The 17,024-nt window shown below is 34.6% G+C and overlaps 1 protein-coding gene across 1 annotated transcript in view; it reads left to right on the top strand.

Annotated features, from left to right (window-relative positions):
• The window catches only part of PJA2 (praja ring finger ubiquitin ligase 2), a 78,814-nt gene that overhangs the window by 28,974 nt on the left and 32,816 nt on the right, over nt 1–17,024 (top strand). Inside the window, exons 4-5 of the mRNA XM_082650262.1 lie at nt 929–1,979; nt 13,572–13,757. Coding sequence (XP_082506388.1) covers nt 929–1,979; nt 13,572–13,757 — 1,237 coding nt within the window. The remainder of the gene's footprint in view (nt 1–928; nt 1,980–13,571; nt 13,758–17,024) is intronic.

The following is a 17,024-nucleotide window of genomic DNA, read 5'->3' as shown; positions in this document are numbered from 1 at the left end:
CAAACTTGATAATTCTAGGTTATTTTTTTTACTGTCATTTATATACAAGAATCTGAATTATTACCTAAGGTCCTTCTGTTAAAGCAGCCTTTTTGTGATATGATAAGACTTCCCTTCAGTTATTTATAAATTTTTGTTCCAACAGGTCTTAGCATCTTCATTTTTTGTTATTACATTAGTGATGGTAAAAGATAGTCATGTTTAAAGTAATTTGTGGGGTAGATAGGATTTTACTCTTGTCTCAGAATTCTGACAAACTATGACAAAGAGAATCAACACATTGACTCTTTTGTTGTTTTTCACTGATAGCTGTAACATAGTTACAGTTAACTCATTGTAGGTATATTTTAACAATTCATTTTGGGGATAGAAATGTAATATTATGTGTCTAGGGACTGAGATATAATCTTCTGAATTGACATAAAACACAGTAGAGTCTCATTTCTGTTAGATCTGTATATAGCCTGTTCTTATATCTATTATAACCACCTTTTAAAATATCTACATGTAAAAAAAAATCTGCATGTAATAAAGTAATTTAAGTCTGAATTGCACAGTCCAACAACTGGGAGGGCAGATTGGTTACCCTGTGACTTCACTTATGCCTCTCATTGTTAGTCTCTTATTAGCCTCTCTTTTAAATGTCTTTTACAGAATGTTTTAGGTATTAGGATTTAGGTGAAAAACCTACAGAAGACATCTGAGGGAGAGGATATTAAGAGGCTACACAGTGGCATAAATGAACTCATAGGGTAACCAGTCCGCCCTCCCAGTTAAGTTAGGGAGCCTATAAGCACCTGTCAGAGAAATTCACTCATATTCTCAAATAAGTAATAATTGGTATGATTTCTATTTAAAGAGTCATTATTAAATAAAACATTATCTAAATTAATCCCTCTAAATATGTTTTCTTTTGTTCCCTATGAAGGTTCCAGTCCATTGGATCAAGTTCATTCTTCTTTACCCAATGACCCTTTATTTGAAAAAACTGAAGCAGAAATTCCCATTTGTGATACAGCATTGAATCAAACCATTGAGACCAGTCCATCCTTTGCTGCAGTACATCATAGCGAGGAAGGCAGGGAGACCTTAGGAAGCAGTACGGATCTTCACAATCATTCTGAGGGAGAATATACTTCAGAAGTTTGTAATGCTTCAAGTGTTCAAAATGGAATTACATTGGTTCATACTGACTCTTATGATCCAGATGGCAGACATGGAGAGGATAATGACAGTCATCAGCTCTCTGCAGACGTTGTGGAAGGTGGTAGATATCAGGAAGCATTGGGCAATACAGTGTTTGAGTTGGAAAATGGAGAGGTAGAGGCATACACTGGTCTTTCACCGACAGTTCCCTCTTTTAACTGTGAATTAAGAGATGAGTTTGAAGAGGTAGATTCAGCACCTTTAGTGAAAAGTTCAACTGGTGATACTGAGTTTGTCAATCAGAACAATCAGGAATTTCAGAGGTCCTCTTCTGAAGATGAAGTGGTTAGAAAGAAACAACAAAATAATACTAGCCAGGAGAGACAAAGAGAAAATTCAGTTGAAGATTCAGCCTGTGCTCCCAGGCATATTTGCAGTGAGCAAAATACCAGTGATAGGGGCAAAAACCAGGGAAGTTCTCCTGAACAGGTAGTGAGGCCCAAAGTTAGGAAACTGATAAGTTCAAGCCAGGTGGACCAAGAAACAGGTTTTAATAGGCATGAGGCTAAACAAAGAAGTGTTCAGAGGTGGAGAGAGGCTTTGGAAGTTGAGGAAAATGGCTCAGATGACCTCTTAATAAAATGTGATGACTATGATGGAGAACATGATTGTATGTTCTTGGATCTGCCTTTCGCAAGAGTTACACAGAGAGAAACAGAAGATAACCAAATAACACCAGAAAATGGAGCCACAGGAAGGCAAGAAGTTGTGGATAACACGTTTTGGAATGGCTGTGGCGATTATTACCAACTGTATGACAAAGATGAAGATAGGTAAGGTTTCGTGCTGTGCTTTGTGAGATGGTTTAGTGAGCAAAGTGGTTTATTTCTAGTACCATGATATTTGGTGGATGGGCTGTCTGACATGGTCAGTGAGTTAGATATTTTGACTTATCAAATATTCTTATTTACTGAGTGGTAACCATACATGTAAACTACTCGTTAGTTTTTCACAGAAACTCTCTGAGGGATTTCAGGATTTTACAGAAATTATAAGTTCAGGTAATGGTTATTCATTATTATAAAAAGATAGAGCTACTAATTATTTCAGTTCATGGTATTTCAGTTAATAAAATGCAAGGTAAACATTTATTGTATTAAAAAAAATTTCTAAGCCAGTCTGGGTTTAAAAAGTGATTAAAACCACAGAAAATTTTGATTGGTAATATTGCATTAACTTTGCCAGTATTTACTAATATCACCTGTTTATTCTTCCTGTTGCTGTTCCTGTCACTGTTTATTTTTTACTTATTTTTGTTTAGCATTTAATTTTCATTAACAACTTTATGTGGTACATTCTATTATTTTCTGCATTTATAGATGAAACTGAGGCATAAGAGCACTTACTAACTTCCTAAGGGCACAAAGCTAGTAAAAGGTGGAGCTGGAATTTGATTATCTACTTATTGACTAACTCCAGTCTCTGTGTTCTTCACCACTATAATTTACTATTTTCAAGAGAACATATAACTTTTCTTATAATAAGCATTCTGTTTCCTCTTACATAGATTCCTTTTTTTCCAAACTGTAGGACAACAGAAAGAAGAGAGAAATGGAGAATTTCTTTGTCCAACTGCTGACTTTTCATTACCCCAGAGTCACTTTCACCTATCCTTTTAAGCTAGTGGGAACCCTTGCCATGCTCAATTACAGTGCAATTTCAAGATTTTATTAATTTAAAGAAATAGTTTTTTTTAACTAGAAAGTACTACAAGGGAAGAAATTTATCCTTTTGAATATGAATGCATTTTATATATTTTATTTCATATCATAAATTTAATAAAATCTTTTTGATTTTCATTGGATATATGAATTAAGCTTCCGTAGTATAGTATAAGTAACTTGTAGAAATAATTAAAATATTTCTACTGCTATCTTGAAGTTTGTAAACTTCAAGGGTTAGCAGACAATATTTATGTAACCTACTATTTTCTAAGCTAAGAATAAAGTTAGTTAAGAACTTGTGCCTGAGACTTCCCTGGCAGTCCAGTGGTTAGGATGCTGCACTTCCACTGCAGGGGGTACAGGTTCTATCCCTGGCTGGGGAACTAAGATTTTGTATGCCGTGTGGTGCGGCCAATTAAAAAAAAAAAAAAAAAAAGAACTTGTGCCTGATTTATTTCTGTTTTTTCAGTTTAGGTCCACAATCTTTTATCCAAAATCTGCAAAGTTCTAAAAACAGAAATTGACAACAAAACCTGACCTAACATTAACTTACTTGATGGCAGATCTAGATCTAAATTAAAACGAGGACTATTTTCAAGTATTCATACATTTTGCTACAGAAATATGAAAGTGTTTGATTTCTGGGTGCTGGCTTAGACCCCAGTGGGAATTGTTAAGTAGTATTTCTAAGCATTTTTTACTACATTTTGCTTTTTTGAAGAAAATCATTTAATTTGGCTGTGCTTTCTCCATTATAGACACTAATCAAAAATAAAAGCTTTTCTTGTTTGCTTTTTATAATTAGGCCTGATGTCATCTAATGAAGTTGATGAAATATTTACACTGTTTTCCACCCTCAAGAAAAAGGGTAGTTTACTTGGCTCTTGGTTTTTTTTTTAAATTATTTTATTTATTTATTTTTTTAACATCTTTATTGGAGTATAATTGCTTTACAATGGTGTGTTAGTTTCTGCGTTATAACAAAGTGAATCAGTTATACATATATACATATCCCCATATCTCTTCCTTCTTGAGTCTCCCTCCCTCCCACCCTCCCTAACCCACCCCTCTAGTTGGTCACAAAGCACCAAGCTGATCTCCCTGTGCTATGCGGCTGCTTCCCACTAGCTATCTACCTTACGTTTGGTAGTGTATATGTGTCCATGCCACTCTCTCACTTCGTCCCAGTTTACCCTTCCCCCTCCCAGTATCCTCAAGTCCATTCTCTAGTAGGTCTGCGTCTTTATTCCCGTTTCGCCCCTAGGTTCTTCATGACCACTTTTTATTTGTTTTTTAGATTCCATATATATGTGTTAGCATACAGTATTTGTTTTTCTCTTTCTGACTTCACTCTGTATGACAGACTCTAGGTCCATCCACCTCACTACAAATAACTCAATTTTGTTTCTTTTTATGGCTGAGTAATATTCCATTGTATATATGTGCCACATCTTTATCCATTCATCTGTCGATGGGCACTTAGGTTGCTTCCATGTCCTGGCTATTGTAAATAGAGCTGCAGTGAACATTGTGGTACATGACTCATTTTGAATTATTGTTTTCTCAGGGTTTATGCCCAGAAGTGGGATTGCTGGGTCATATGGTAGTTCTATTTTTAGTTTTTTAAGGAACGTCCATACTGTTCTCCATAGTGGCTGTGTCAATTTACATTCCCACCAACAGTGCAAGAGGGTTCCCTTTTCTCCACACCCTCTCCAGCATATATTGTTTGTAGATTTTTTGATGATGGCCATTCTGACTGGTGTGAGATGATATCTCATTGTAGTTTTGATTTGCATTTCTCTAATGATTAATGATGTTGAGTGTTCTTTCATGTATTTGTTGGCAATCTGTATATCTTCTTTGGAGAAATGTCTATTTAGGTCTTCTGCCCATTTTTGGAGTGGGTTGTTTGTTTTTTTAATATTGAGATGCATGAGCTGCTTGTAAATTTTGGAGATTAATCCTTTGTCAGTTGCTTCATTTGCAAATATTTTCTCCCATTCTGAGGGTTGTCTTTTCGTCTTGTTTATGGTTTCCTTCACTGTGCAAAAGGTTTTAAGTTTCATTAGGTCCCATTTGTTTATGTTTGTTTTTATTTCCATTTCTCTAGGAGGTGGGTCAAAAAGGATCTTGCTGTGATTTATGTCATAGAGTGTTCTGCCTATGTTTTCCTCTAAGAGTTTGATAGGGTCTGACCTTACATTTAGGTCTTTACTCCATTTTGAGTTTATTTTTGTGTATGGTGTTAGGGAGTGTTCTAATTTCATTCTTTTCCATGTAACTGTCCAGTTTTCCCAGCACCACTTATTGAAGAGGCTGTCTTATCTCCACTGTATATTCTTGCCTCCTTTATCAAAGATAAGGTGACCATATGTGTGTGGGTTTATCTCTCGACTTTCTATCCTGTTCCATTGATCTATATTTCTGTTTTTGTGCCAGTACCATACTATCTTGATGACTGTAGCTTTGTAGTATAGTCTGAAGTCAGGGAGCCTGATTCCTCCAGCTCCGTTTTTCTTTCTCAAGATTGCTTTGGCTATTCGGGATCTTTTGTGTTTCCATACAACTTGTGAAATTTTTTGTTCTAGTTCTGTGAAAAATGCCAGTGGTAGTTTGATAGGGATTGCGTTGAACTGTAGATTGCTTTGGGTAGTAGAGTCATTTTCACAATGTTGATTCTTCCAATCCAAGAGCATGGTATATCTCTCTATCTGTTTGTATCATCTTTAATTTCTTTCATCAGTGTCTTATAATTTTCTGCATACAGGTCTTTTGTCTCCTTAGGTAGGTTTAATCCTAGATATTTTATTCTTTTTGTTGCAGTGGTAAATGGTAGTGTTTTCGGCTTTTGCTTTTTAAATTGATTTTTGCTGTTGTTGTTGTTAATAGTAGCATTGTTTTCTTTGCCTAGAATGATTCTGGCCTTTTAAGAGTTATAGGGTGTTGTCTTTGTATATGTATTTATAAGTTTTTTCCTTGAGTGATAATGTCAGTACTCTGAAAAATGACAGATTTTTTAATAAACAGAATATAGATGAGAAAAACACAGTTAATAGAAACTTTTTAGTAATATATTGACTTATAGAACCTATAGTTGGGTGTACTTAAATGATGGAACTAATTTTAGAGTATTCTTTAAGACACATCGAAATGACAGAAACACTATTTTTTTTTGTTTCTTTTTTAAGGCTTTCATCAAGGATAATGATTCTACCTAGGATTCTACCTATATATGCATCTGTAAGCCTTAAGATATATTTTAGGACCTCATTTAAATAGTCTGTACAATCTTGGGGAGTAATTCTATTTCTGTGCTACTGTTTCCAGTTCCTCTGCCCTTACTCTCTGCAAGAGATCACAGTTCCAGAATGCCTTTTAATATGGCGCCAGATAAATGTTGAAATTTCGTAGCTGTACACTCCTGTTTAGTTTCATTTTGCCACTTGTTCATCTTCCTAATGTTTTACTGTAGTTTTCCTAAGTTCTGGTATTTGCAGATTGGAGAAATGGGGAAACACAGTGACTCTCTCACCAGTACCTTGAGAAGGAAAGTATAAATAGCTTCTGCTTTGCGTCTGTGAGGGATTTTTGCATTTTCTCTGCTTTGTAAAACTTGAAGATGATATATTTGAAGAGTTTTCTTGTCATGTTAGTATTATAATAACTACAGAACTCTCTTATAAAGAACATAAACTAAAATTTACTGTGACATTTCAAGGTATAGGAATTTTGGGCCCCTTAAAAAGTATATAGTTTATTCTTTACAACTGGAAAAATACTTTAATGAATGTACGGCCTGATTCCCTGAAAAATTCTAAATGATCACTTAATCACATCTGAAACATTACACTTTATGGGATGAGCATTGTAGCTGGTTGCATTGCTCTGAGCTGTTTGACAAGAACTGAACGCCACCTTATTAAATTACAACTGCAAGGGGAATTTTAACAGGCAGCATATAATTACCAGACTTGGAATTAGACCGGAGAGTTAGGTTAATACCCTGCTCTTTTGAAATATACCCTGAGAACTTTAATAACTGTTTGAGGACAAGATCTTGAGTTTAAAAGAACCTTTCGGCCATGCCAGCACATTTTAACCTTAGGCCTAATCGCTCTGAAGAGGTGTGCTATCTCTTAACCACTTCTTACAGTACTTGAGGTTTTTTGGCAGAGTTTTTGTCCCTAGGCCTTAACCTTGCTTAAAAGGTAAAAAACCTTACCAAAGATAAAAATGTCAGGACAACTTTTTTGTTGTTGTTGATGACTTTGGGAGAATAAAAGGAATATTGGTTATTTAGTTGATTACAATTTGATATACTTAAAAAGGATTTATTGAAATCCTCCCAGGGGTCACATTTTGTTTCAGGTACTCTGTAAATACAAATAATCATGATTCCTGTTGCCTTGGTGTTCACCAGCCTTATGAGGAAGACAGAATATACAGATAATTATCATTGAGGCTAAATTAAGCTCCTTTCCTCTCCTGTATGTTTGCTGAAAGCCATGAAGAAAGCTCCTCTGATCTTTCTATCTCCCAACAAGTAAAACATCTATGAACAGCCAAAACAAAGATCTTTAAGCACATGCTCTAATATTTTAGGAAAACTTTATATCTTGTTTCCAAGTTCATAGAAGTTTAAAAGGAGTAAATTGGGGATAAATAACTTCGTTCCTCAGGCATGCTAGGGAGTCATAGATTACAATATTTTGATACTAGGGGAAAAGATCAGAAAGTTGTAAAAGGCAGGCAGAATTCAAAAAGAAAAACCAGGGACTTCCTGTGGTACTGCCAAGGGCTCAGGTCCGATCCCTGGTCAGGGAACTAAGGTCCCACAACCTGCCTGGCACAGCCAAAAAACCAAACCATTTGGGCCTTATTTACTAAATTAAGTAGACATAGATTTGAACAGCTTCCATTTGTATTACTTTATTACAACATAGTTCAGTGTTAGTACTAGTAAAAAGTCCCAAACTGTTAGATTATGTTTAGTATACTATTTTGGAAAATGCATTGAATTATATAATATGTTTTAATATAATTTCCTTCCAGAGTATTTTCAATAAAATTCAAAAGTGTTTTTGATCCACAGATGGTCAGATAAGAAAATTATCTAAAATTTCACTCTTCCCTAAGCTCCTATATAGTTGAGTTTTTGTGGATGTGATAAATATCAAAGAAGACAAACAAACCATTCCTTGGGGGACTTAGGGAATAAGAGGTGGCTTTTGCCTGGTTTTACTTCTGTATCTTATTTCTACCTAGATTTGTACATAAAATGTTTTGTCTAGAAACCACATATAATTTTATTTATGTGAAAAAGGTTTTTTGATTCACAATTGAATCTGTAAAGAGTGTAATACTTGAGTAAGTTATAGTTTTTTGCTCTTGCATATAGCTCTAAATGTTAACAGGAGACAGTACTAATGAAAGACCATATAAAAGTCACAGTGGTATTTTAGTTTTTACTTTGAAAAATTTTTAATGTTTAACTCATACGCTTTTATAATCAAGAACAAATGGGTCCTCGTTAGTCCATGACCATTTTGTGTCCTGTTTGTTCTGTTGCTTGTTCTCCTTGAAAAGTTATTTTAAAATCTTCTCTCTTTTTGCTTTTAGTTCCTTACACTCCTGTCATTCTTAGTGGATAACTTTGTCTCTGCTTTCCTGGAGATACTGAAATAATTAAATGTGAACTTTCTTGTTTCCTCTCCTCCATCAGAATACATATTAACGTACTAACATATTAGAATATGTTGGTATTGGTTCCTATTTTAAATTTCTTCTTCAATGAAGAGAGCTGACTTTTCTCATTCTGTGCCTGCAGTCATATCTGACACCTTACATATCTGTTACCTTTACTCCTGGGTTCCTTCTCTAAATTTTCTAAATCCTGAGGGCAGCCTTCATTGATCTTGCTCGCTCTTTTAACTACTTGCCTGTTTATATTTTCTCTTCCACTGCTGAATTTTCAGAATAAATGTTCCACATACTCTGCTTCTGTTCTTTCACTATCCACTATTATTAAATGCCTCAAAATCTAACTCCCTGTATTATTTCTGTATTCTCCCATGTTAACAGTGACCTCCCAATTTCCATAGCCAATTGATTTTTTTCTCTACCCATTTTCTTTGACTTCAGTGCTACCATTGAGCTGTTTGCTCACCCTTTTCTGCTCCATGGTTTCTCTTCCATTGACCTATGTTCGATGCTTCTTTGCTGCGTCTTCTTTGGGGTCTGCAAACTTTTTTTAAAAGGTTGACCAGATAGTAAATATTTTAGGCTTTGTGGACCAAAAGGCAATATTGAGGATATTATGTGGATACTTGTATGACCATTTTAAAATGAAAAAAACATCCTTAGCATCCGGGCCACTAAAAAACAGACAGGTGGCCGGATTTGGCTTCTGCTCCAGGGCATAATTTGCTGACCTCTGGTATAAAGCTGTTGGGTGACCAGGAGGCTGATACTGCTATTCAGTAAGACCAGAGGATGTCAAGTAGATTTTCTTTGGTAGAGAAAAGAGGAAAATGGTGGTGTACTGGTAGAAAATCCAAATGAAATTTCTAAGCAAACAGCTTATATAATGAAAGAAGGAACTACCTTTATTAAATGTTTACCATTTTCCAAAAATTGTGCAAAACATTTTATCTGTGGTATTCATTTAAACAGCACTGTAGACCTGAAAAGTAAATATTAATATCCTCATTTTACAGATGAGGAGAAGTGAGCTCAGGGAAGTTCATTCATTGCCCAGGCTTGTACTAGTAAGTACTGAGCAGATCCTAACCTAAACTCTATCAGACTTCAGAGCTTGCTCTTGCCATTGTGGTGTTCCACTGCCACGGTGAAAAAGGCTATCATATGTTGTAGATGGAACTTTCACCTGATGTTAAATGTAGTATTTTGTTTCTTCAGTAAAGAAATTGCCTGTGGTAGGTTTTTTGTTTTTCATAGTAAAAAATTTTAGCCATCGATTCATAGTTTCCTCTGACTAGCCCTCTGAGCCAGTTTGGACTTTTAGAGCTACAAATTATTAATAGACATTAAGTTTGAAATTTGTCATAGATAATAACGTTCAGAATGAATTATTAATAGGAAATTATTGATATATTACTTTCTATCACATATCACAAATGTATGTTAATTTCTGGGGAACGTACTTTAAAGACGATTAATTGTTGGCCCTTTTTAAATAAACTGATATCACTGAAAGTTGTCTATGTAAAGTCATTCGATAGCACAGTCTTAGTTAACTTCCAAGAGCTTACAGGTGCTTCACAATTCAGACAGATCTCCTTAGATGCTTTTCTGGGAAAAGGAACTGTGATTTTGCACTTAGAAAAATACCTTTAAATGCAGTGTTAAAGAAGCAGCTGCAATTTAGTGGTTTAGACTGAACGAATGAGAAGGCTACTCCATTAATGAATTGAAAAACAAAAGAAGCAGTGTTGTAGAGGAAGGTCTTGAAAGAGTGATCTGGTCCTGAAATGGGAAAAAAGGTGAAGTGATTGTGAAGACATTCTTGGTGGTGGGAGGAATAGTTGTGATGAAAATTCGTATTTGGGGGACAGCATTTGGAATAGAGCATATATTGGAAGGAAAGAGTTGGATGTAAGGATGTACTCATAACTAGGATCAGATGTAGTAAATCGTAAGTGCCATTCGAAGTTCAAACTTTTTTTTTCTGTAGACCAGTATTTTTTAAAGAGGGTAAAATATATTAAGTGGCACACAGACAAGTGTTTTTAATTTTTATCATTATATATTTATATTAGTGTGAATCAAAAAAAATATAGCTAGCACATCAAATTTGGAACTTTATGGATATTGCTTAAGAGATAACTAAAATGTATTTGAGTGAAAAAAAAACTGTTGTTTAAAAAAAGATTTGATAATAGTTGCTGATGACATTATTTACTAAGCACTGTTAGACTGTTTTCTATATATTAACTCATTTATTCCTCAAATGAACTCAATGAGATAGTGGATACTATTATATTTACCTGATAGGTGAGGCAATAAAGGTACAGAGAGGTTAAGTAACTTTTTCACAGGTAATAACTGGTGCATTCAAATCCAGGCCAGCTGACTCCAGAACCTGTGTTCTCAACTGCTGTACCTTAAGACACAGTGTTAATGTACAACTGTAGCAAAAATTGTGAGGACTGTAGGCAAATGGCTTAAGTTTATGAAATGCAGCTTTAGTAGAGAGGAACTGTTGAAAATTTTTGGAGTAATGTTAGAAATGTACTGTTTGATATAAATAGAAGTGATAGGAATATTCAGAATGCGTTCTTTGAGTTGAGGGATTTGGGATTAAGTTTAGGGACACCAGTTAATAATTGATTGTCTCAGTCTAGGTTTGGAGAAAAGCACTTGAACCAAGGTTTGTTAGGGGAAATGGAGAAAAAGGAGCTAGGACATAAGAGCCATTGAACAGAAAGAATGGAAAGTAAAAAAGGACTTAAAAGTGGGGAGTTTGTGAAGAGTCAAAGATATGTGGTTTCCAGCTTAAGGGCAGGATAATACCATTAGATAGAAAATCAAGAAAGGGACTTATATGGCAGATGAATTTTGTTATAAAAATTTTTAAAAGGAGGCTGAAAATCTAAAAATGTTTGGTGGGCAGTTAGTGGTTATAAAAGCTTAGTATGGTGATCAGGGCTGGGGATATAGATTTAAAGTTATCTACTTCGAGGTGAGTGTTATGTGTAATAAGTAATAATGATGTAGGCCAGGGGTCTGCAAACTTTCTTAAGGGGCCAGATAGTAAATATTTTAGGTTTTTTAAACTAAGAGGCAAAATCCAATATAAATAGTTAAAAAAAAAAAATTTTTAGCTCACATACCATAAAACAAACAAACAAAGCAGGCAGCAGGGCCAGATTTGGCTAAAAGGCTATAGTTTGCCAGTCCTTGACATAAGCTTCTTAAATATGTTGACTGCTTATCATAGACATTCTTTTTTCTATTGAAATTTGGAGATATTCCATCAGTTATTTCATTAATTCAGAAAAGTTCAGAAGTTTCATATGTTATCTTTCTGGACAGGATCAATCTCTGAGAGAAATGTTTAAAAAAATGAAATTCACTTTTAAGTAGATGTTAAAAATTGCCAGAAATTAATCTAGAAATCCAACCCTACTTCTTAAAAACATTTCAAAACTGGAGTTGGTAATTTAGCTGTGAATTTGAGAAGCTTCATAGTCAAGGGAAGTTAGCTCAGTAAGCTCCTTTAAAACTATTTTCTGTGTTAGATTTTGACACTGATACAAGTCTGGAAATGATTTACTTGATCTTAGATTATTCTTTGGGTCACAGAAAATTTTACAGAATATAAGCAGTTTTGGCTCATACCCAGTGAAGGAACACCTTTTATTTGCTATGCCAGGGCTCTGTTCTATTTCTTCTCCAGGATGTTTGGGCCCTGAAAATTGGAAGTTGATTTTATTTTTTTTTTTACTTCTGCTAACTTCTCAGAGCTCAGATTAATGCTGCTCTTCGTTAATTGCATCTTGGGTTTATCTGCCTGTAGAAGGAGACAATACCAATTATCACTTCCTTTCAAAAAAGTAGATTAAATTTTGTTATTTTTGGGTTTCTTAAAAGTCAGTGCACAAAGGGTAATATCTTTAAGAGAATTCTTGACCAGAATGGTTGATATGGTTAGAAAAAGCATTTAAGATTTATTTTCAACACTGTTAAGTAGTATTTTAGCTTCTGGTAGTATAAGATGTCTGATGCTTTGCGAGTTGTTGAATGTGACCAAATTAACCAAAGTTAAATACGTATACTATCTAAAAGTAATTCTTCGGAGATTTTTTATTAACCCTTTTATCACACTTTTTCATTCCTTATCGAAATATTCTCTTGAGTTGAAATTTATTTTGTGTTCACAGTCTTACCAAAGGACTTCAGTAAAGATTTGTCAGTGCTGCTTTTTATGAATTGAATCTCTCTCCATTGTCAAGTGTTTTTTGTAAAAGGAAGAAAAAAGTAAGCTTTTAAAACATGGTAATAGTGAAAATATATTCATAGAGGATATAATATCAGTTGTCAGTATGTAATTAGAAAGTTGTTTTAAGTCAGGTGAGTAATAACTCTATTATTTATTCCAGATAGCATTTAACCTGGCATTATCGAATAAATTACTGAAAATTTTGTGTAGAAGTATGTCTAAAATATAAAGAACCTGTGTCTAAGCACCATAGAATTAGTTAAAGTTAATGAAGAAAATAATAAATTGATAATTTCATAACTTGCCATATGCTATGTTCATTTGAAAAAGTTACATTCTGCTGAATATTTATCTCTATTTATTTATTTATTTATTTATTTTTATTTTTTTTTTTGCGGTGTGCGGGCCTCTCACTGTTGTGGCCTCTCCCGTTGCGGAGCACAGGCTCTGGACGCGCAGGCTCAGCGGCCATGGCTCACGGGCCCAGCCGCTCTGCAGCATGTGGGATCCTCCCGGACCGGGGTACGAACCCGTGTCCCCTGCATCGGCAGGCGGACTCTCAACCACTGCGCCACCAGGGAAGCCCTGTATTTATTTTTAAAATATGTTAAAATTTAATTGGCACCTGATGAAACATGTAGAGCATCAGTACTCCACTCTCTACCATGATGCCTGGTTAACACTCCAAATGATAAATGCACTTGTAATGACAGTATATTTCTGTTCTAAATTTGCAGTTCAGAATGCAGTGATGGAGAATGGTCTGCCTCTTTGCCTCATCGATTTTCTGGTACGGAAAAAGATCAGTCCTCAAGTGATGAAAGCTGGGAGACTCTGCCAGGAAAAGATGAGAATGAACCTGAACTACAAAGTGATAGCAGTGGTCCCGAAGAGGAAAACCAAGAATTATCTCTTCAGGAAGGGTATGTTAACAGTAAGATTTGTTATTTTTATGCATACTGCACAAGAGTGTTATACATCACATTCAGATGTTGGATATGCTATTAATTGCATTTACAAGCCCTATGTAGGATCAGTAGATCCTGCTGAATTTTGTTATGCCTTCGGTGTTTTCCAAAGAACAATTAAATTGAAAATACCGGTAATTACAGTGTCTTGTCTTAGATACAGTATGTGTTTCCATTTTGCTTTATTGAAGAAATGTTGGACATTTAAAAGATCATTTTGGTAAGTCAGGTATGAGTGAATCAGAGCTGCCATTGCTATTCAGTGAAGGTAATAGCAAGGGAGAAGGGAAGCCCTCAGAGGGAAATCAGTGATTTTTTCATGGAAATGCAGGCAGTAGAAAAGTTGAAGTTATAATATTTCTCTCTAATTGCATTGGATATCTCCAGAAATTAGTGGTTGATGATATATATCTTTGTCTTTTCCTAACTTTAATGGGAATGCTCTAGTGCAGGGCTTGTCAAATTTATATTACAAAGGGCCAAATAGTAAATATTTCCAGCTTTGTGTGTCAGTCTCTGTTGGAGCTCCTCAGTTCTACTGTTATAGTGTAAAAGTAGCCATAGACAATATGTAATGAATGGGTGTAACTGTCTTCCAACAAAATTGTATTTATAAAATTGGCAAGCTGGAAATAACCTGTAGGCCATAGTTTACCAGCCCTTGCTCCACTAGTATTTCCCTAGTAAGAATGATTTGGGGTTTTAGGTTGATTTCATACATGTACACACACACACACACAATTTTTTTGTCTTAAATCACACCAAGGAAATTAAAAAAAAATTTTTTTTTAAATTGGGGTATCGTTGCTTTACAATGTTGTGTTAGTTTCTGCTGTACAGCAAAGTGAATCAGCTATATGTATACATATATCCCCTCTTTTTCTGGATTTTCTTCCCATTTAGGTCACCACAGAGCATTGAGTAGAGTTCCCTATGCTATACAGCAGGTTCTCATTAGTTATCTGTTTTATACATATTAGTGTATATATGTCAATCCCAATCACACTAAGGAAATTTTACCCTGTTTGTATTTTATAGGTTTCTGGCAAGAATGTTCGTTGAATTTTATTAAAGTCTTGTTAGCACCAATGGAAATGATATAATGATTTTTTACTTTTGGCCTAATGATCATGAGCAATTTTATTTATTTATTTATATATTTGTGTGTGTGTGTGTGTGTGTATATATATATATATATATATATATACACAAATATATATATATATTTGTGTGAGTGTGTGTGTGTATATCTTTTGGTGTTTAAATAGCTATTTATTCCTTTAAAGACTGTTAGTATTTGCTTGTGAAACCTTCTAGGCTTGGTGTTTTGTTGTGAGGGAGTATTTCTTTGATAATTAAATTTTTTTCTATAATAATTGGTTCTAATTTAGTCTCTCAAGGGAACTATTTTGGTAAATATGTTTTCTTAGGAAAAACCTATTTCAACTTGGACATTACAATTTTTACTTTTCAAAAAGTATAAATTTCCAGTTTGAGATTACTTCTGTAAGAAACTCTGGAGATAAAGCATATTAGAAAATTTGTAAAGAAAGAAATGTAAGAACATAATTGGTTTTGATAGTGGTAGGTTGAGGTGGCATTTTTTTCCTCTTCCTAACTTTATGTTTGATCATCTCTAATCACTATTAGTTAGTTTACTAAGTTTTATTAATTTTTTCATATGTAATTTGTGATAGTAACTATTCATGCAACAGATATTTATTGAGCATATAGTATGTGCCAAGCATGATACTGGATCCTGGGATTATATCAGTGAACAAGACAAATAAGATTCTCCCATGAAGTTTACATTATGGTGGGAGAGGCAGGTAATAAACAAGATACAAATATGATAAATTACAAACTGATAATTACTGTGAAGGGAATAAAACACTAATGTGATAAAGTAACTGACAGAGGCTTACATTAATTAGAGTGATCAGGGAGGACTTCTCTTAGGAATTGACTTTTGAGCTGAGCTCTAAAAGATGAGAATTAGCAGTTAGTTGAAGGAGAGCTTTCTAGGCAAAAAGAAAGATGAGAGCAGAGGTACTGAAAAGGAAAGGGCTTGGCATGTAAGACGGTAGTGGGGCTGAAGCAGATGAGTGGAAAGAATAGTAATATGAGATGAAGTTGGCAGGAACCAGACTATGCAGGACATGTAGCATCTGGAATTTATTCAGAGAGCAGTGAGATTTTAAGTGAGGAATTAACTGATTTGACACACATTTTTAAAGGATCACTCTAACAGCTTTGTGGAGATCGAATTGGAAAGGGACTAAAGTAAAAAAGAGGATGAGAGTGGATTAGGCTGTGAGGGGATGGTAGTGAGAATTTAAAAAGGTGAAGAGGTTTCAGAATATTTTTGAGTTATAAGTATTAGGAAGGATTGGGTGTGAGATGAGGGAGAAATCAGTCAGTTTTGCCTAGGTTTTTTGGTTGGAACATTGGGTAGATGTTAATGTTGTTGACTGAGATGAGGAAGCCTGAGGAGAGGACTGGGAAGTAGGAACTCCTTTTTGAAATTTTAAGTGCCAGTGAGACATGCATTGTAGATGGCAGGAGGCACTTGGATATTTAACCTGCAAGTTTAAGGAAAGTATCCTGAATTGTAGGTAGATGTACAGGTATATGTATAAACAGAAACACATTTGAAAATCATCAGCTACTTGCATTGATATCCTACAGTAATAAAACCGGTAGTTTGATTAAAAAAAAATAGAAGTCAAGTGGTGAGGGGGGACAGAACTAAAATGCTGGACAGCAGTAGTATTTCAGTTGATGGGGGAAGATCAGAGTTGAAGTGTATAGTTTGGGAGAGGTCTGAAAGTTAACTGTTGACATGTTAAATTTGTATGGTAAAATTTCAAGGGTAACAACTACAAGAATAAATACAGAGTATATGTATTGGAAACCAGTAGAAGAGGAAAAAAGGAGTTTAAGACATGGAAAAATAACATTTAAAGTCAATCCAAATAACAGTTAAAAAAAAGGAAGAAAAAGCATAAAAAAGGGAAGAAAAAGATGAAAAAGCAGGATGTAAGAAAAAGTCCTGTAATAAACATAAATTGCTTACTCTCTGCTTGTGAAAGAAAAGCTTCAAATCAGTTGGATTCTTTTAAAGTTAAATGCTGTTTACAAAAGACACACTTAAAGCATTAATATACAGAAAGATTGAAAGTAAAAGGGGAGAAAATGATATTTCAGGGAAACACTAACTAA

The sequence above is a fragment of the Grampus griseus genome, assembly GCF_964374135.1.
Source record: "Grampus griseus genome assembly, chromosome: 3".
Lineage (NCBI taxonomy): Eukaryota > Metazoa > Chordata > Mammalia > Artiodactyla > Delphinidae > Grampus > Grampus griseus.
Note: the sequence above shows the minus strand (reverse complement) of the source record. Positions and strands in the feature narration are given on the sequence as shown.